The 20,116-nt window shown below is 46.4% G+C and overlaps 1 protein-coding gene across 1 annotated transcript in view; it reads left to right on the forward strand.

The window, feature by feature from the left end:
- The window catches only part of LOC135116322 (uncharacterized), a 147,812-nt gene that overhangs the window by 100,121 nt on the left and 27,575 nt on the right, over nt 1-20,116 (forward strand). Inside the window, exon 5 of the mRNA XM_064033675.1 lies at nt 6,250-6,279. Coding sequence (XP_063889745.1) covers nt 6,250-6,279 — 30 coding nt within the window. The remainder of the gene's footprint in view (nt 1-6,249; nt 6,280-20,116) is intronic.

The following is a 20,116-nucleotide window of genomic DNA, read 5'->3' on the forward strand; positions in this document are numbered from 1 at the left end:
TGTCAAAAGTTCTCTATGTTTATATATATTATTGTATTTTGTATAACTAATAGCTATAAATAAATGTTTTAAGTGTTTCTCTCTCTCTCTCTCTCTCTCTCTCTCTCTCTCTCTCTCTCTCTCTCTCTCTCTCTCTCTCTCTCTCTCTCTCTCTCTCTCTGTGAGTTTCGCTGCGTAATTCACCTCTTCGCTCCTCTCTTTTCTGTATCTCTGTTTATTCTCGTCTCTATCGCTTCCTCTTCTTCCTCTTCCTCATCCACTTCATGTTCTTTCTCTTTCATCTCATGTTTCTCTTTCTACATCTCCTCCTCCTCCTCCTCCTCCTCCTCCTCCTCCTCCTCCTCCTCCTCCTCCTCCTCCTCCTCCTCCTCCTCCTCCTCCTCCTCCACCTCTCAGGCCTCAAAGAAAGAAAAGTCAAGACTGCCAGCGAGTGGTCGTGTCTGCCACTGAAAGGATAAAAAAAGAAAGGGAAAGAAAAAAAGAAAACGTTTGAAAGAGAAAAAATATCGCAGCGTATTCAGAGGCGACGTGGCGAAGAGGTTGTGTGTGTGTGTGTGTGTGTGTGTGTGTGTGTGTGTGTGTGTGTGTGTGTGTGTGTGTTTATTCTCAGGTGAGATTGCAAATACACCTTGTATACCTTGGCTGGTTCACAGGTAGCAAATGTACACCTTAGGCCATGTCCGTGTGTATGTGTGTCTGTCTGTGTCTGTCTGTCTGTCTGTCTGTCTGTCTGTCTGTCTGTCTGTGTATGGTATGGACATCAATCTCTTTTTTCTCTTCCACATCCACTGTAACAAAAAGACAGAGAATATAAAGATAAAAACGCCAATCCTTCAAGCCACGTTCCTAATAACACAGGCGGGACGGGACCACTTTGTCAAGCCTTCTCTTTTTATGTTCACACCTTCCTGCCTTTCACTCCCTCTCCTGCCTTTTCCTTTATTCCTTATCTCCCGTAACCTATTCCTCTTGTCGCTCTAAGAAGTGCCCTGCTCTCTTTTCAGTCTCCTTAGTGTTCTTTTCTTTCTCTCCTCTCTTTCTCCTCGTTCTCCTCGTCCCCAGAGTGTTGTCTTCATTGTCCTCTATCACCACCATGTCCTCCTCCTCTTCCTCTCCTCCTCCTCTTCCTCTTCCTCTTCCTCTTTCTCTTCCTCTTCCTCTTCCTCTTCCTCTTCCTCCTCCTCCTCCTCCTCCTCCTCCTCCTCCTCCTCCTCCTCCTCCTCCTCCTCCTCCTCCTCCTCCTCCTCCTCCTCCTCCTTAGCAGTAGGCCAGCAATCGGTCTCCTATCGGCGGCCGTAGCGAACCTCGTTCCAGCCTTTATGCAGCCTTAAGTCAGCCCAATGCCAGCACATATCGGCTTAAAATTGCCCCTCCGTGCGTCTCAGCGAACGTTCCTCGCGGTGCGCCAACCTGATTCTTACGTGGCTGGTGTGTGAGGGTCGCTTTGGCTCCCCAGTGAAGAGATGGTCGTACTTGAGCCGTGAAGAAACGACCCCGCGGCTTCACCTGTGCGCTCATCTGCCTCACCTGGCCAGTGTTTGAAGGGAGTCGTGAGTGCGTGGCGGAGTAGGCGTCCCGCGGGTTGCCTCCTCACCAGGGCTGCTGACGAGGCGCTTCATGGCTCCTGGCGACTGTTATGACTTTTGTCCATTTTCTCTTAACAGTGTTTGGGGAAGAGAATACATTTTAATCATGTCTTGCTTCTACTTCTTACGTTTCCTTTGGTTTCTTCTCATCTCCAGTGCTTAAGTTTAACGCCCATTGACTCTTACTTCTTCTTCCTCTCCTTATCTTAACTTTCCTTCTCCCTCCTTTCCTCTTCTCCCTCCATAACATTTGAATCATGCTTTTGCTTCTCCTTAAATTTCCTTTCGTCTCTTTTCATCTGCAGTGCATAACTCTATCGCCTATTGACTCTTACCTTCTCTTCTTCTCCCTTTCTTAACTTTCACTCCCCTCCTCTCCTCCTCTCCCTTCCTAACTCCTATCTTCATTCCCTCTCCGCATTTCAATCCTCAAGTCTTTCCTTCCTCTCCTTCCTTCTTTCTTTCCCTCCTTATCTCCCTCTCATTCATCACGCATTCCTACCAGGTTGCCCGTCTTTCCTCCCTCTTCCTCCTCCTCCTTCTCCTTCTTCTTCTTCTTCTTCTTCTCCTTCTCCTTTTCCTTCTTCTCCTTCTCCTTCTCCTTCTCCTTCTCCTCCTCCTCCTCCTCCTCCTCCTCCTCTTCCTCCTCCTCTTCATCTTTCTCTTCTTCCCACACTGCATTATATACCTCACAACTTGGGTGACGTGAGGGAAGATCTGTGTGTGTGTGTGTGTGTGTGTGTGTGTGTGTGTGTGAGTGCCTGGAGGGGGGAGCGTCTCGGCGGCTGATCGAAGGCTCCTGCACAGGCAGCCAGAACTTGTCAATGTGTCAAGGATGAAACTCGGGACAACAAATAGCAGAAGTAAAGATCGTCTGAAGGTCAGCTGTTCCTCTGTAACTGTGTTTGGGAGAGGTAAGGTCAGGTTAGGTTAGAGTAATTTACAGTACGATAGATTTTTTATGTATTTTGGAAACCGGCTAAGAAAAAAACACTAAAAGAGAGCACTAACAAAAAAAAAGTCTACCGATTGGATAACTTAACTTTATCTAATCTAACAATCTAAAAAGGCAGATTTCTGATATTCACGTGATACGAAAATCTTAAAGTGTCTTGTAGAGGGAAAAAAAAAAAATGATGAGGTAAATTGGTACCAAAATGTTGTGTGGGTAAGGAAGTGAAAGTGAACGAGTCGCTTCTCACCTTCAAGAAAAACGAAATGAATTGCTTGACCGGAACGTGCGTTGTCATATTGATGGCTTCCTATTTTCGTCACTTTGGACAAGGATAGATGTCTTCCCTGGAGCGCCACACCGCCCCGCTACTCCCAACTTGAGGTGTGGAAGCTGTCACCCTTACTCCGCCTCGCCCCGCACTCCAGGATACGCGGCGCCGTGACAGGAGTGCAAGGCCGCTGTGTGCTGTGTTAGATTCTGAACTCACTGCAATATCACTACTCATTCCCGGTGGCGTGCGTGTGGCATTGTTTGTGTGTGTGTGTGTGTGTGTGTGTGTGTGTGTGTGTGTGTGTGTGTGTGTGTGTGTGTGTGTGTGTGTGTGTGTGTCGCCTGTGTTCGCGTCGAAGAGTGTGTTATAGGAGATACTGTGTGGGCTGCAGTGTCTGGGAGTGGAGTTTTTTGTGCTGAATTAGGTTTTTAGCTCACAGCAACATAAATAGTGGCTTTATGTAACGTGATGCGTGGCCTGTGTTTGGCGCAGGTGTGGTCTGGTGTCAAGGAGTGTATTACAGTGGTTGTTGTGTGGCCTGGAGTACCTGGAAGTGGCTTGTTTTGTGCTTTGTTAGGTTTTTAGTTCAGTGGTATCAATGGTCTCTTCTTGTTATGGGGTGTGTCGTGTGTGTGGCGCGGCTGTCCTGAGTGTGAAAGAGTGTACATATCATGGCAGATATTGTGTGGCCTGGAGTGTCTGAGCGTGCAATGTGATGTGCTGCATTGAATTTCTAACTCACAGCAACATCGACAGTCGCTTCTTGTAGCTTGGGTGTAAGTATGGGTGTGGGTGTCAGGAAGGTGTGTTGTAGTGCATCTGCTTTATCTCGTCCTGCAGGAAGCGCCACAACTCCCGAGGCGCCGCTAAATGGCTGGCTTGATGCGGCATAATGGTGCCAGATTGGGACAGGAATCGCGCCAGAATCTCCTGAGAAGGTGAGACGGATGCTACAATTTACCGTGCATTAGACGCAACTCTGTTTACTTGGAGACTTGCCCCGTGAGAGAGAGAGAGAGAGAGAGAGAGAGAGAGAGAGAGAGAGAGAGAGAGAGAGAGAGAGAGAGAGAGAGAGAGAGAGAGAGAGAGAGATGAAGCGACTGAAAAAGCATGTTGCTTTTTACTTTCCACTTGATATTTACCTACTAGATGGCTGTGTCATTTCCTGCTAGTTCAGAATTCCCCCGCCAGAAGGCAACGCAGTCGGCATTTTACGAGGAAAAATGATGATGGAGAAGGAAGTTTAACCATTGTAATTATGAACACATTTCACTGCAAGATGGTGTGCGATTATCTTTCTGACGCTTTAATTCTTCAGCCCCGAGTTTGCGTCCCTCCCTCGCTGGCTTATAAAGTAATTACCGGCAATTACCAGGCATCCCCGCACAACTCGTCACGATGGGCGGGACACTGCCGCACGGAGGGGCGCGCCGTCACACTACCATGTTGTTCTACGCCACAGGTTCCCTGACTGGGGTACCCGTGGCCCCATGCAGGAGGTTCTAAAGAGGATTTGTAAGGGAATCATTGGCACGGTAATGTTTAATGGTAAGTCATGAGTGGCGTGGCTTACATTCTAAAGCCAACTGTTACCTGCGGATGCCTGGAACACCCGTCTGATGTGTGATTATTTACTAAGCGATTCACAGGCAAGGTAATGAGTAATGGTAAGTTATAAAGTAGTATGGTTTCCTTTTTAACACACCTGTCACCTATATATGGCGGGAACACCTGTCTAGTGTATGATTACTCAGAAAGCGATTCACTGGCATGGCAACGTATAATATTCAGGTATGACATGGTATGGTTTCCTTTGTACCATCATCCATTACCTGCAGAGGGCTGCACCACCTGTCTGGTGTGTAATCCCTGAGCCGCCGAGTGTTCTGCCCCGTACAGGTGATCAGAAAAGCAATCCCCGGGTAATATGAAGTGTTCGCACCACGACAGCCGCGGCGGTGAGGCGGGAACACGCTGGCGACACAGAGAGGCGCCACACCTTATTCTCAGTCTGCAGGGACACAGTACACACTCGCCCCCTGTTTGGGAACCTGTGCTCCATATAGATGAGCGCAATCAAGCCAGTGTCCGCCTCGCTTCAGCATTCATGGGACACACTGAGCCAGATACTTAACCGCTCACTGAACACATGTTTGGAAACCGCTGGGCCAGAACGTCCGCTATTACCTCGCTATCCCCGCTGCCCGCCTCTTCCCACCTTCAATCCCCGGCCCCTTTTAACTTCCTCTACGCCTCACCGATGTCCCCTAGTGCCCCCCCAGTGTTCCCTCCGGTGTTTCCCCAGCGTAGCGGTGTCCCTAGACATTACCAAAGCCGTCAATACCCCATAGAGTAAAGCCCTTCATTACCCAGGCTTTTCTCGATGTCTCCTTGTGTCTCTAACAGTGTGCTGTGGTGAATATGATTGTATCCCTCTCTCTCTCTCTCTCTACTCCATCCCTGCCTCTCCCTGCCGCCCTCACATCACCCTGCCGCCGCCATCCCGGTGCTGGGTGCCTCATATTTGTCAGGCAGCACAAGGGCCGCACCTTCCGTGTCCCTGATCCGCACAATACCTCGCCGAGTGATAGTACCATCAGACCTTCCTCGCCTCACATTTTCATATCTTGTCCTGACGCTCCGCCACTAACGACGCCACCTCCGCCACCTTGCGTGTAGACCGGAGACATTGGTGTGTGTGTGTGTGTGTGTGTGTGTGTGTGTGTGTGTGTGTGTGTGTGTGTGTGTGTGGTCCTCGCCGTCGTAATAAGGATGGAAGGCAGACGTGCTTCCGCGACGTTCATTCAAACTTGTGGTGAATAATTTATTGAAAGTCTCGCCGCGTATTGAGTGTCTCGGCGGGGATACTGGTAAGTGGCGCCGCGTGCACCGCTAACACTTGCCTGCTTTTGCTTTTACAGATCCGCTTGATGAGATAATGCCTGGATTTGCGCCTCGCCTGGCACAGTAATTCCTGGTGCTCTAGTCGCCACTTTCTTTATTTTTGGTTTTCATGTGAGGGGTTTGTCTATGTTTATGTTATACACGTCCTCCATATCACGGCTATCATTCATATTTACATATTGTTTAATTCAGTACATTTTTTAAGTAGTATTTCATGTTTTCAAGTCACTTTTTTAAACTTTTTCTTTACTTTTATTTCTTGAGCTCTGCCAGCAGCCAATTTCCACCTTTCTTGCCCTCTCTTTCTGCAATTGTGTGCAAGTGAAAGGAAGTGTTTCAGAAACGCTCATGGCAATTTCCAACTCGTAATTGATGTGTTGGTGTTTTAGTTTTGACTTATATTTGTTAAACACCACCAGCAGGCCATTTCCCCTCATTTCCTCTCCCTCTCTCTCCCTGCCTGGAACACTGCCTCAGTGAAAAGAAGTGTTAGTGAAGAGCGCCTCTAATAATCCTTTCTGTTCTCCCCACAGCGCCGCGCCTCGCCGCGCCGCCACCCTCCGGTGAGTACCTGCTGCTACCTGTTCCCTTCCCCGGGGTGTAATTACTGCAGAGTGTTGGGCGTCCAGCTGGCAGGCGCCGTTAAGGGCCTGCAGCAGGTAGCTCTCGCGGTAATTATCCCGGCCGTGGTCCCCCGTAACGTGTTCTCATCAGGGTGAACACAGGCACGCGCTGGCCCGCGGCGCCTCCCCCACGCACGCCGCCACTGCGCTGCGTGTCTGCATCCAATTATTTTTAGCCAAATGTTCCTCGCGACAAAATAATTTCAGGGCGCCGCGCTCCCTGTTTTCTCTACACCCTCCAAAATTTCCTGGGATATTTTTCCGAAGGCATATTGAGTTGAATTAATGGATTTTCTTCCTTTATAATTAAGCAATCATTCTTGTCTTCGAGGACTCATTGTTCCTGGCGAGGTACGAGTGTTTACGTTTGCTTGCCTTCGCCTCTGTTCCCCGCCGCCTCTCCGCTGCTTGCTACTGCTGCTGCCGCCGCCTTTCCCTTGCCTGCTGCCGCCTGCTGCTGCTGCTGCCGCCTGGTGCTTGCTTGCCTGCCGTTCCCTCTTGTCTGCTCGCCCACCACTCCTTCCCGTCCCTTCCCTCTCCCCTCACCCCAGGCATTCCTCCCCGCTCTTAACCAACTACTAAAAGTTGGAGGACACGGTACACCATTTACTGCGCTCTCCTCCCTCTTTCTCTCTCTCTCTCTCTCTCTCTCTCTCTCTCTCTCTCTCTCTCTCTCTCTCTCTCTCTCTCTCTCTCTCTCTCTCTCTCGCGTCTCGTCCAGTCTCCGCGGCGGCAAATCACTTTCCCTCGTGATTGAATGTGTCGCCGGTGACGCGTCTCGACCCCCGCCCTGAGGTACGCCGGCGCTGTAATGGCCAAATAACTCACCCTCCACCGCTCGCTGTTTTCCATCCAAGCCTCATTTTTATCCCCGACGCCAAGCATAAATCCCTCAAGCGTCCGTTTTGGCGATGAAAGCAAAAATTACCACTGATACGCCCGCCATTGAAATTCATATATTCATGCCCTGGGTTATGAGGGAGGCGTGTGTCCCTTATACACCTGACCTCCGCACTTTGACCTGAGTAAGCGCCCGACTGAAAACTTTTGAGCCTCACCTTGTAAGAGAAATGGTGCGGTGGAATATATATACCTGTATTTTTCAAGGCAGATTCCACACAAGCCGCCGTGCGCTTTATAACATTACAAGACCTTTCTTTTTATGTGTCATTCATATGAAAGGCTTTTTACCATGTGACTATTTTCTTTACAATGACGTGATCTTTACATCATAAGAGCATAAAAAAACATAAGAAAATAAGAGAAGCTGCAACAACCATCAGACATACATGATTCAGTCTCTCTTCAGAACGTGCCTACCTGTTTCCATCTATCATTCCCCATCAACAAATTTGTCCAATCTTTTCAAACTGTCTAATGACTCGTCACTAACAGCCTGATCAGTGAGACTGTTCCACTCACCTACCACTCTGTTAGAGAACTAATTTTCTCCGATCTCTTTTAAATCTAACTTTATCAACTTTGAGCGCTTTATTTTTTTTGGCCTACCCTGATTACTGACCCTGAGGATTTTGTTTACGTTACCCTTGTCAGATCCCTTTATATCACCATCGTCTTAGGAGATCCCACGGAGGTCACCCTTCAGACAGAGAATTTAAGTCAGCAGGAACCTCTTACTCGTAGGGCGCGGCACATGTATCACACACAGTTGGGTGTCCTTAGAGCGCGGCACATCCTAAACTACACATCCTCCACGCTCGTACCTCGGGAGTAACAGCCTGAGGAAGCAGTATGGAGATGAGGCAAGGGATTTAAGTGAGATGGCTCGGAGTAAACAGAGAGCTGAGATGAGAGATGGTTGGGCACGTTTTGGTCTTACAGTGAAGCTTTTTCTTTGTCACTGGTCTGCCTGTTGTTTGTGCTGCTTGTTCTTGTGTTGTGGTGATGCTTTTAGTTTTTATGTTGCCTCAAGGTATCCTGTGTCAGTGTATCCTTGTGTCATTCTAATCGGTGTGGTCTCCTCCTTCACTACCTTTCCTCGTGCACTGCTCTGCCCAAGTATATCTCACCTGTACGGTCTCCTTCAAGCCCCTACTCATTAACTCTTCAGGCCCAGATAGGTCTCTGCTGCTGCCTCACCTAAGCCTGTTCTCGTGTATCCCCGTGCACCTTTTTAACTCAGGTGCTTTTTTTCTTCACCTGTACAAGTTTGTTCACTTACGAGTAAACGTGTGTATTCTTTATTAAACCTGTATCGCCTCGTTCACCTTCCCTTGCGTCGCCTTTGCGGGACGGGGCACTCCTGTGGGGAATCACAGCCCGCAGCAGTCAAGGCGTCCATTGCTCGTGGCCTAATAATGGCGGGTGTCGTTTGCAAGTCCCAAGTGTCTCTCGCGTCCCCGGAATGCTCAGGGTTTTTACGGCAGCGTGTCCTCAGGTGATTTTTTGCGGAATATCTTTATGAAATGAGTCAATTCCATGGTGTTCTTTTACGTCTGCGTCCCTCCAAAGAGGCGCTGAAGGGGAGGTGACGAGGGACAGATAAAGCCGGAAGAATAGGAGAGAGGGAAGAGGAAAATGTGAAGACAGACGGAGAGGGAAGGAAGAAAATAGGAGAAGGAGAGAAAGGGAGATGATCTGATGAGTGAGGAGGCGGGAATTTAGAGGAAGACAGGCAATTTGTGGCGTAGATTGTGGGGAAAGAGAGACGAAGAGAGGAGCATTAGAGCCAGCGCGGGGGAATGTTGCCGAGAAGTTGACTGGAAAGAAATTTAATTCGATTACTTTTCTCTCCTTCTCCACTTCCTTCCCCGCTTTACATAACCTAACCAAGAAGTAAGTGGAGGAGAAAGTTTAATTCACCTCCACTACTTCCTCTTCCTCCTTCTCTTTCATCTCTCCGTCACCAGAATTACAGAAAGCCTTATGCAATACGTACTATTAAGTGTCATTACGTTCATTATTATTTCGTTCTCCCTCCGCGGCCTTGAGCGATGCAAGCTGATACCGCGGCCTGGGTGCTCGTGTCTGTGTGGCGTTCGCGTGTGTCTGCTTCCCGCGACTTGTTGAACGCTGAGCTGCCTGTTTGGCTCGACCGTGTAGGTGATAACCGACACACACACATACACACACACACACACACACACACACACACACACACACACACACACACACACACACACACACACACACACACACACACACACACACACACACACACACACACAGTACTCAGTTCCTATCGCACACACACGCAACACAATGAAAAACTTCGGACTTTAGCGAATGTAGGGAACCAGCAAGTTAAGTAAGTTAGCAGCGACTTATCGTTTTTCTGTTGGAGTTAATTCATTGGGTTCCCATAACGCTCACAAGTTCCCGCGAGGCAAGAAGCAGACCACGTGTGGCTTCCCTTCCCTCCGCGATGTTTTGCGCGCCAGACAAAGGAGGAAAACTTTGTCGTGTTGACTGTCGCCTTCAACTTTGCCGCGGGATCTCAGCTGCCGCCGCTTAACACCTCGTCTGTTACGCCTTGGCTGTGTGTGTGTGTGTCTGTGCCCCTTGTACCTCCCGAACCCACCAGTGTCTTGTTACTTATTCATCCTGGTCCCTTGCTGCACGCGTTGCCATTTAGCGTACAAGATAATGTATATCCAGATACCTGACACTGTCCCCTTGTACTCTCGACTTTTACCCTACCAGTTCTTAGTTTTTTACTTATCAGTTCTTTTTCTCCTGGTATTCTAGTCTTCTCTCCTTGTTACCATCATCATCAGCAGCCTCTTTGACGTCACTACAGCACAGAGGTCTCTCACAGTCTTCACTTGGTTTCCACTTGTCTGTCTCAGCTCTCATCTGTGCCAAGCCGCCTCGCTGTCTTGTCCCTCCTGCTCCTTCTCACTGCGGTGCCCAACTTACACTGCTCACTTGCATCCATCCCACTCTGCCTCCATCTCCTCTTCGTCTTGTTTTCATCTACCTCAGCTGTCCGTCTGTCCGCCTTACTACATCCCACTCTCACTGTCCATTCCCATCCTTCCCTCTCTTCTTCCCTTTCCTCTTCGTCTTGTCTTCCTTCACTCTTCCGCCACTCCCAGCCTCCCTCCTCAGCACACATTGTCCTCTCAAGACTCACACTCCCCACACTTCACGTCTCCGCCTCTCAGTGTCCTCCGCCACCCTTACAGACTGCGGGGAATTCCTTTGCCTCCTCATTACTCTGCATTATTTACTTTTTATCTCTTCTTTCCTTCTCCTGATGCGTCCTTTCTCTCCTACATCCTATGATTTCTTCTCTTTTCTTTTTCTCTCCCTTCTGTCTTACTTTCTTCTCTCATCCTTTCTTGCTTACCCAGTCTTACAACTCCTTTCTCTCTCTCTCTCTCTCTCTCTCTCTCTCTCTCTCTCTCTCTCTCTCTCTCTCTCTCTCTCATCTCTCTCTCTCTCTCTCTCTCTCTCTCTCTCTCTCGCTCTCTCTCTCTCTCTCTCTCTCTTTTCATTCTTCCTTTTGAGTCTTGCCTCACTCTCTCCTCTCTCATCCCTCTCCTCAGTCCTGCGTCTGTTCTTTCCTTAGTTTTCCCTCCTTACTCCCTTTCCCTGCTTCTCTCCTCCCCCAGTCTTCCCTCCTTTCCTTCCTTTCCTTTCCTCTCTCCTTCCCCAGTCCCTTCCTCCTTTCACTCCTTTCCGCTCCCTCTCATCCCCTCCCTTTCTCCAGCCAGCTAAGCCCCTCCCCGGCGCCTCAAAGTAGATAACACACCCTCCTTAGTCCTGCCCTGGCCATCTTAACACCGTATTTATCCTATTCCTCGCCATCCTGCCATCCTACCTTGCCCTGCCCTTCTGCCGGGAATCCCTGGAGTCTTGTACCAGGCGTCTCCTTTCCTCCCTGCTTCTCTCCCTTATCTCTTCTCGTCTCCCTCACCATACCCTCCCTCTGCCTATCTTCGTGTCTCATTTCTGCTTCTCTCTCTCTCCTCTCTCTCTCTCTCTCTCTCTCTCTCACTCTCACTCTCTCTCTCTCTCTCTCTCTCTCTCCTCTCTCTCTATCTATCTATCTATCTCTCCCTGCCTCTCCCCATGTCCTTACCAGCCTCCGTACCTGCCCTCTTATCTCTCCGGCTCTCTTTGTACCTACCTTTCTTCCTATCTGTCTATCCACTCTCTCATCACCCTTCCGAAGCCTCGCCCTTCCTCTCAAGCTCTGTTCCCTGCCTCCCTTCCAGCAGCCAGCACCTCCCCCACTCCCTCAGGCTGCCCAGATGCTCGCCAGGCTAGTCTAGTATGTGTTTATGTGACTGTCCAGTGGCGCAGAGGGAGGCAGACTGTCTTACTCGTGTGTCTGTGTCCTGCTGATGTCCTCGGGTATCCCTTATGCTTACTGCCTTCACTAGTTCATCCTTGAGCTTTCTGTTGCGATCTCATGTTGCAGTTTGTCCTTCTTACCGTGTTTTCTTATCTTGTGATCACGTGATAGTTGTGTCTTATACGTTGTTTATTGTTGTGACAGTTGTTTTGTGTTCTTTTGTGTCTTTTTAAATTTTTTTCGCTTTGTTTTTCAATTGTTTAGTCTTATTTTGTGTATTTTCTTCCTATTCTTGCTTCTACGATGTGTATCAACTTCTTACTCTCTCTCCTTCCTCTTACCGTTATCTCATTACGTCCATCACCTGTCTAGTCTATCCTTCCACCTTTCCATCGCGCCATCACTCCTTCACTCATCTCCATCTTCTTCTCATCACCTCCCTCACTACCTACTCTCTCTTTCCATCTCTCCAATCCACTATCACCCTTTTCCTTATCTTTACCTCATTACCTCCATCACCTGAGTACTCCATCCTTCCATCTCTTTATCCGCTATTACTCCTTCCATATCTCTATCTTAACACCTTCTCCATCCTTCCGTCTCTCCACCCGCCATCGTCCTTCCTTTACCTCAATCACCGGAACGCGAATACTCACCACCTTCGCCACTCTCCAAGTCTGGCTGGGCCGCGATGCACTCCTGCCTTATCATAATTATTGCTCGTGGCGGGAAGCGAATTCCTGCCGCCTGCAAACAAGGACTAGGAGAGGCGCATGTGAGGTCACGGAGGCGGGTGTGAGAAGCATTGGGAAGGTGTCATTACGCTCCGCAGACGCGCTGGGGACGAGTGCCTAAGATCGAGGGCTGAAGACACCACCTAGTTCCGTCCCTTAAGGATACTGGAGCATAAGATAACAAGGGGAGCTGCAAAAAGCCGTCAGACCTACACATGTGTGAAATGTGTCTTTCTGTACCCTCCTATCACCCTATCCATGACTATCACCCTATCCATGAATTCATATGACATTTTAAAAGCTCCCAATTGATTCAGCACTAACAACTGAGTCTATTCTAGTCATCCATCACTCTGTTTCAGAACCAGTTCTATCCCTTTTTAATCTAACTTAAGTCTATATCCACTATCATCCCTCTTCATGAATTTATTTGATATTTTAAAGCTCCCTATTGATTCATTACTAACAACCTGATTACTGAGTCCTATTCCAATCATCCATTTCAATCATCCACCACTCTATTTGAGAACCACTTTCCTCCTATCTCCTTTTGAAATCTAACTTTATCAAGCTTGAATCCCATATTTCTTGTCTTCCCTTCCCTCCTGCCTGTTAGAACTACTGAGTTGACTTACAGGGAGGAAAGTTTTGGTGAGGAGGAAGAGGAAAGGGAGAGACACTAATGAACACAAAAGAAGAACAAACAGTAACCGACCTCTTTAGCTCTTACGAGGCTGCTTGTGATAAGTTTAGAGGAGGAAAAGGAGAAGGAAGAAGTTGAGGAGGGACAGGAAAAGGAAGGAAGGAGAGAAAGTTGTAGGAAATGATGCCGAAGGGGAGAGAGAGAGAGAGAGAGAGAGAGGAGACGAGAGAAGAGAGAGAGAGAGAGAGAGAGAGAGAGAGAGAGAGAGAGAGAGAGATGGGGGGACGGAGAGGAAGAGAGAGCTGAATTAACTGCACGGGAAAGAGAGGAGGAAGGGTGAAACATGGAGATGAAAAAGCGAGAATCACATTTGAATACACTTGCTTGAAAGATGGAAGGGAGGGAGAGGAGCAAAGGAGGACACACACACACACACACACACACACACACACACACACACACACACACACACACACACACACACACACACACACACACACACACACACACACACACACACACACACAGTAATAAATTTAAAAATGAATTAGGGGAAAACAAAGAAATAATGAAACAAAGATTTGGAAAGAAATATGATTGAATCCAGAAGGAGTTTTGTAAAGAAAAATAACAAAAACTGATGAATTAATTAAATGATAAAGTTTAGGTGCTTCTCTCTCTCTCTCTCTCTCTCTCTCTCTCTCTCGTCTCTCTCTCTCTCCTCTCTCTCTCTCTCTCTACTCTCTCGTCTCTCTCTCTCATCTCTCTCTCTCTCTCTCTCTCTCTCTCTCCTCTCTCTCTCTCCCTTTCTGAAAGGAAATGGTGAGAGAAAATTAAGAGAAGGAGAGGAAAGGAGGAAAGTGGAAGACGAAAATAGATTGAAGAGAGGAAGAGAGGGAGGGAGGAAGGAAGGAGATAAAAGTGAATGGGATCTGGAGCAGTGAGAGAGAGAGAGAGAGAGAGAGGAGAGGAGAGAGGAGAGAGAGAGAGAGAGAGAGACGAGGAGAGAGGAGAGAGAGAGAGAGAGAGAGAGAAGGGAAGGGAAGGGAAGAGAAGGGTGAGATATTATATTATATTATTCAGGTGTGTGTGTGTGTGTGTGTGTGTGTGTGTGTGTGTGTGTGTGTGTGTGTGTGTGTGTGTGTGTGTGTGTGTGACTCGCCTCCTCCTTCCCCTTTAGTATCGTGCCATACGTCTCTTAACTCTAATCATTCAGTACTGCTCATCACATTCTCTTAATGGAGAAACTGAAGCTTTACTGCTGTTTGTTCTTCTTTTTTATTCATTTGTGGTGCAACGTCAGATCGCTGAAGAACAAAAGAACATAAGAACACAAGGGAAAGCTGCAGGAATCCATTAGGCCTACACGTGGCAGTCCCTATATAAATCATGTCTGCCTATTACCACCTATAAACCCCATCTATAAATTTGCCTGATCTTCTAAACCCTCCCTATTGACTGAGCGATAACAACCTGATTACTGACTCTGTTCCGTTCATCTACCACTCAGTACGAGGACCGGTTTCTTTGTATGTCCTACTTATACCTAACTTAGTGAATTATGAGCACGTTATTTCCTGTCCTGTCCTGATTTCTGACACCGAGGATTATGTTATCTAAGCTACAAAATTATTGAAGAGATTGACGCTAGAAATAATCCTAATTACGAATTCTCCAGCAGTGAAATGAAGTGAATAGGGAAACAATCGTGTAACATTCACCTGTATTGTACCCGAGGTCGTGCTGGGAAGACTAGAAGGGTCGTAACTTGGCCACTTGCTTTCTGGTTACCCGCTCCACTACTGCTCCCACCTTTAAACATGAATGTGTGAACGTGTGTGTATGTGTGTGCGTGTCGGTTTTAGAGGTGCATGAATAAGGACATTTCATAACATCTCACACTCACACTCACGTCATCGTCTTCAGTATGTGAGTAGATTTAGTTTTTATTTGACTCATTTCTACTTGCCTCACTCATCTACCACAGCGCCAGATCGTCTCCTCGGCCTCATCTCCCTCCCCCTGCGCCGCGCCGTGGTGTGTGGCGCCGCGGGGTGTGTGGCGGAGTGTGGCGCGGGCGCCCCCTGATAATATTGACACCCAAGTCTGATTTCAGCGCCCGATATTGAGTGTGAGACCAGCCATCCTCCTCCTCCTCCTCCCCTTCCCTTATCCTCCTCTTCTCCCCTTCTTATTCTTTCATCTCCTTACATTCCTTTCTTCTTTTTTTCATTCCTTTCTGTATTTTTTCTATTCCTCCATGCCTGATTTCTCTCTCTCCTCCCTCCATTCTCTTCTCTTTATCTACTTTTTCTCTCCTCCCTTTCCTCTTTCCTTTTATTTCTTTTTCTCAGAAACATAGTGTTCTTTCCTCCTCCTCCATTTCCTCTCTTCCGTTATTCTTCCTCCCTCCTCCCACCCCTCTCTCTCTCTCTCTCTCTCTCTCTCTCTCCTCTCTCTCTCTCTCTCTCTCTCTCTCTCTCTCTCTCTCTCTCTCTCTCTCTCTCTCTCTCTCTTATAAACAAATATTTTTCCCTCGACACTTCTCGCTACTTTTTTTTTCCTGTGTATTTTTCTTTGTTTGTTTGTATGACGGTTTTTGTTATTTTCTTGTATATTTGAAGCTTTTTCCCTTTTTTTTTTTGTCTTTGAATCTCTCGTCTTGTTTTCTCTTTCTCTTTTTCGTTTTTTGCTTGTTTCTCGTTTCACCGTTTTATTTTTTCTCCCATCCAGCTCTCCTTCAGTCTCTCCCTCCTTCTTTGCTTCCTTCCTTCCTTCCTTCCCTCCTTCCTTTCCTCTTTCCTTCTTTCTGTAACATACGTGTTTACTTCTCAAATTTTTGTTGCTATAAAATGTTGTTCTTTTTTTATGTTTTTACATTTCTTTGTCTTTTTGTTCATTTATGTTGTAAAAAAGAAAAAAAAACGTATACATGTAGACATAAACACACACACACACACACACACACACACACACACACACACACACACACACACACACACACACACACGACTACTAAAAACACACTATTTCTTGGAAAAGATTTACAATATGTCCTTAGTTAGGGAGGAGGAGGAGGAGGAGGAGGAGGAGGAGGAGGAGAGGGCTACTGGTAGTGGTAACGGAGGCAATGAAAAAGAGGAAAAAGAACGAAAAAGTGAAAAAAAGGGAAGATGAAGTAGGAAAAGTAAAAAGGAAGTAAGAATGAGGCAGTGTAAATAAAGGAAGAGAGTCTGGCAGAGAGACGAGAAAAAAGAAAGAAAAGAGAGAAAAATGATAAAAAAATACTGAATAAAACAGGAGAGAGAGAGAGAGAGAGAGAGAGAGAGAGAGAGAGAGAGAGAGAGAGAGAGAGAGAGAGAGAGAGAGAGAGAGAGAGAGAGACACCTGCGAACCTTTTTCATACAGTGCCGAGAGATAAACACACACACACACACACACACACACACACACACACGAAGATTTTAACTGTTGGATGGTAGAGAAGTGGAGAGGAGGAAAATATATGGAGGAGAAAGGGGGAAGGGAAAGGAGAGGAAGAGAAAAGTAGTGAAGGAAAGGGAGGAAAGGATTGAGAGAGGAAAGAGGAAAAGCAGAGAAGTAAGCACATGCATTTGGAAATTACAGTAAGAAATTTTGTCTTTATAAATTCAGCGCAGATTTTAGCAGTGAAAAAAATAAATAAATAATGAAACGAAAAAATATTGGATAAAACATATATAAAGAATGCTGTCAACGTTTTCATTTTCAGGACGGGAATAAATGGTGGTCTTTGTTAACTTTAATTTAAGTTTAGCGAAGAAAAAGAGAATGTAAGTTTTGAGCGAAATGTTGATAAAAGTGAAGCGAAAGTTTTATAGAAGAAAAAGCGAAAATAACGCGATTTTATTTTTATTTTTTTCGTTTCCTGATAAGTCAGACGGGTAAATAAAAGATGATAAGTATACAACTGCTAAAAAAAATAAATAAATAAATAGAAGCGCAAAGGAAGAGAAAACTTTACATTACTAAAAAGAAACGAAAATAAAAGAATAATGAAACGAAAACAGAACAAGCAAAGAGAAAAGAAAAGGAAAATATTGTGCATATTTCATGTTTAGAAGAATAATTAAACACAATCCAGAAAGAAAATTAAGCAAAATAAGAGAAAATGGAGAATAGAAGTAGAAATATAAAAGAAATGCAAGTAAAAAGATATTAATTCCAAACAAACACAGCCATGCGCAACGAACAAGCAACAGGAAAAGAAAACAAACACAAAAAAACACACAAACAGAAATATGGAAAAAAAAAACAAATAAAACAAACAAAAAACACACATTACAACCAAACAAACACAACCACACAGTAAACAAGCGACAAAAGAAAAAAAAAAAGAAAGAAACACCCCCAAGCACCACACCGTTCAAAACACCACTATTCAGGAAAAACACCACACACCAAGTTTCCCTTCAGGGTGGAGGAGAAGTGGCGGTGGCGGTGGAGGGAAGGCGAAGGTGTGTGGAGGCCCGGGAAGTGGTGGTGATGATGAAGGGAATGAAGAAGAAAATGGTATGTCAGCGAGATGGACGGTGAGAGAGAGAGAGAGAGAGAGAGAGAGAGAGAGAGAGAGAGAGAGAGAGAGAGAGAGAGAGAGAGAGAGAGAGAGAGAGAGGGCAGGAGTGGATACAGATATTTATATAAACAGACAAGCAGACAGATAGACAGATAGACAGACAGACAGACAAGCAGGCAAGTAGATAAACATACAGATCGACAAACAAACAGAGAAGCAAAGAAGCTAACAAACAAACAAACAGACAAGCAGGGAGACAGACAAACAGACATACAGACAGATCGACAGACAATTATACAGAATGTACAAGTTTATGAAAATACACGAACAAGGAAAAGACAAATAAGGAATAGAGGAAGACTGGATGAAGATAAGAGCAAGGAGAATATGATAATGAGGAAGCGGGAGGAATGACACTTGAGGACTAGCAAAGAGGAGAAAAACAACAGGAAGAGGAAGAAGAGGAATTAATATGTTTTATCCGGCAGAAATTTTAATTATAAAGTTAATCATACAATTATTTAAACACGTTCATATAAAGTTTACTGAACATTGAAAACAGCCAAGGGAAGGAAGAAGAAAGAAGAAAGAAGGAAAAAGGAAGCTCCAAGTAAAGAGGAAGTCAAGCACAGAAGACCACATGCAAATCCTCTTCCTCTTCCTCCTCCTCCTCCTCCTCCTCCTCCTCCTCCTCCTCCTCCTCCTCCTTTTTCTTTTTCTTTTTTTTTTAAGTTTCTCTCACACCTGTTTCTTGCACACACACACACACACACACACACACACACACACACACACACACACACACACACACACACACACACACACACACACACCTGTAAATCGTGGTTTGGATACGGAAGTGTTGAGTGTTTCCTCCTCCTCCTCCTCCTCCTCCTCCTCCTCCTCCTCCTCCTTCCTCCTCCTCCAAACCTGGTATTCACAGCGCCTGGCGGGAGGGAAGTGAATTAAGAGTCAGTGGTACATCTCAGGCGAGGGATCAGCGGGAGTCAGCGGCAGAAATATTAGTAATAATGCATGTCACTCATTATTTCTGCTTCCCTCACTCTCTCACTTCTTCACTCACTCCATTTGAAAAGTCCGTCTCTCTCTCTCTCTCTCTCTCTCTCTCTCTCTCTCTCTCTCTCTCTCTCTCTCTCTCTCTCTCTCTCTCTCTCTCTCTCTCTCTCTCTCTCTCTCTCTCTCTCTACCCCCTTACTTTTTCCGTGCCTTTCTTTCTCCCCTCGAGGAATAAACGAGGCTATGAATAATGAGGCGCCGCGCCCACGACGCTCTAACGAGTCGGATGTATAACGCGGCGAAAATTATGAATAAAACACTGAGGCGAGGCAGGGAGAGGCAGGGAGAGACATGGAGGGGCAGGGTGAGGAAAGGCAGGGGGTGTCTCTGCCCTTCAAACGAGCGACCGGCAAAAGTTTCTACAAGAGTGACACACTTTTCCCTGCGTGAGAGACAAAGTTGAAGAATGGAATGCCGGTGGCGATGCACGAGAGCATGGTGGCTCAGGAGGAGGAAGAGGAGGAGGAGGAGGAGGACGAGGAGGAGATGAAGAAGAAGAGGAGGAGGAGGAGGAGGAGGAAGATTACTCAGGATTACGTTGGAGGAATAGATGCATGGGGACTTGTTATATACCTGTTGGTCTATGTATAGCTTAGGAAGAGGCAAGAGACGAAAAGTTAAAACATGACCAGAAAGAGAGAGAGAGAGAGAGAGAGAGAGAGAGAGAGAGAGAGAGAGAGAGAGAGAGAGAGAGAGGACATCCGACACGGTCACGATAAAGGAGGGCGGGATCGGAGGCAGAAGTGAGAGGTGTCTAAAAAATTAGCGAGGAAGATCGGGTGCCCGGAGGAGGAGGAGGAAGAGGAGGAGAAGGAGGAGGAGGAGGAGGAGGAGGAGGAGGAGGAGGAGGAGGAGGAGGAGGAGGAGGAGGATAACTCAAGAAAAATGAAAGAGGGAGTGGGAGGAGACGAAAGAAAAACGAAGGATAAAGACCAGGAAAGAAAAAAAAGAGATAATTAGTAGTAGTAGGTGGAAAAGGAGCAGGAGGAGGAAGAGGAGAAAAAGGAGGAGGAGGAGGAGGAGAAAGAGGAGAAAGAGGAGGAGAAGGAGGAGGAGGGCGTCCTTGCATCATCGCTTGCAACACTTTAAGTTACGCAACACTTAACACCTTCACTCTCGGCAGGTACATTAATTAGCAGATGAACACTCCCAGCAGGTGATCCTAATCCACTCCTTTGAGAGCTTTCTTCCCACGCTCCCAATACTTTTTGTTTACATCCTTAACTTAAAAAAAAACTATATTTGATTATAACCTTCAAATAAGCTTAAGAGGAAGTAAAATTTTCGTATAGAAATAAAAAGAAAGACTTTATTTATTCAACCTTCAGATAAGCTAAGGATTAAATAAAATAAAAATGTATGAATAATTATACAATATAAATGCTTAAAGGAATTTGGGGAACAAAATAAGGTTATAGAACAAACAAATACCAAATAACTGAGAAAACTGTTAAGCCAACACTGCTTTAAGCTCAGATAAGCTTGAATCGTCTTAAAGAAAAGAG

Source organism: Scylla paramamosain, chromosome 31, assembly GCF_035594125.1.
Source record: "Scylla paramamosain isolate STU-SP2022 chromosome 31, ASM3559412v1, whole genome shotgun sequence".
Classification (NCBI taxonomy): domain Eukaryota; kingdom Metazoa; phylum Arthropoda; class Malacostraca; order Decapoda; family Portunidae; genus Scylla; species Scylla paramamosain.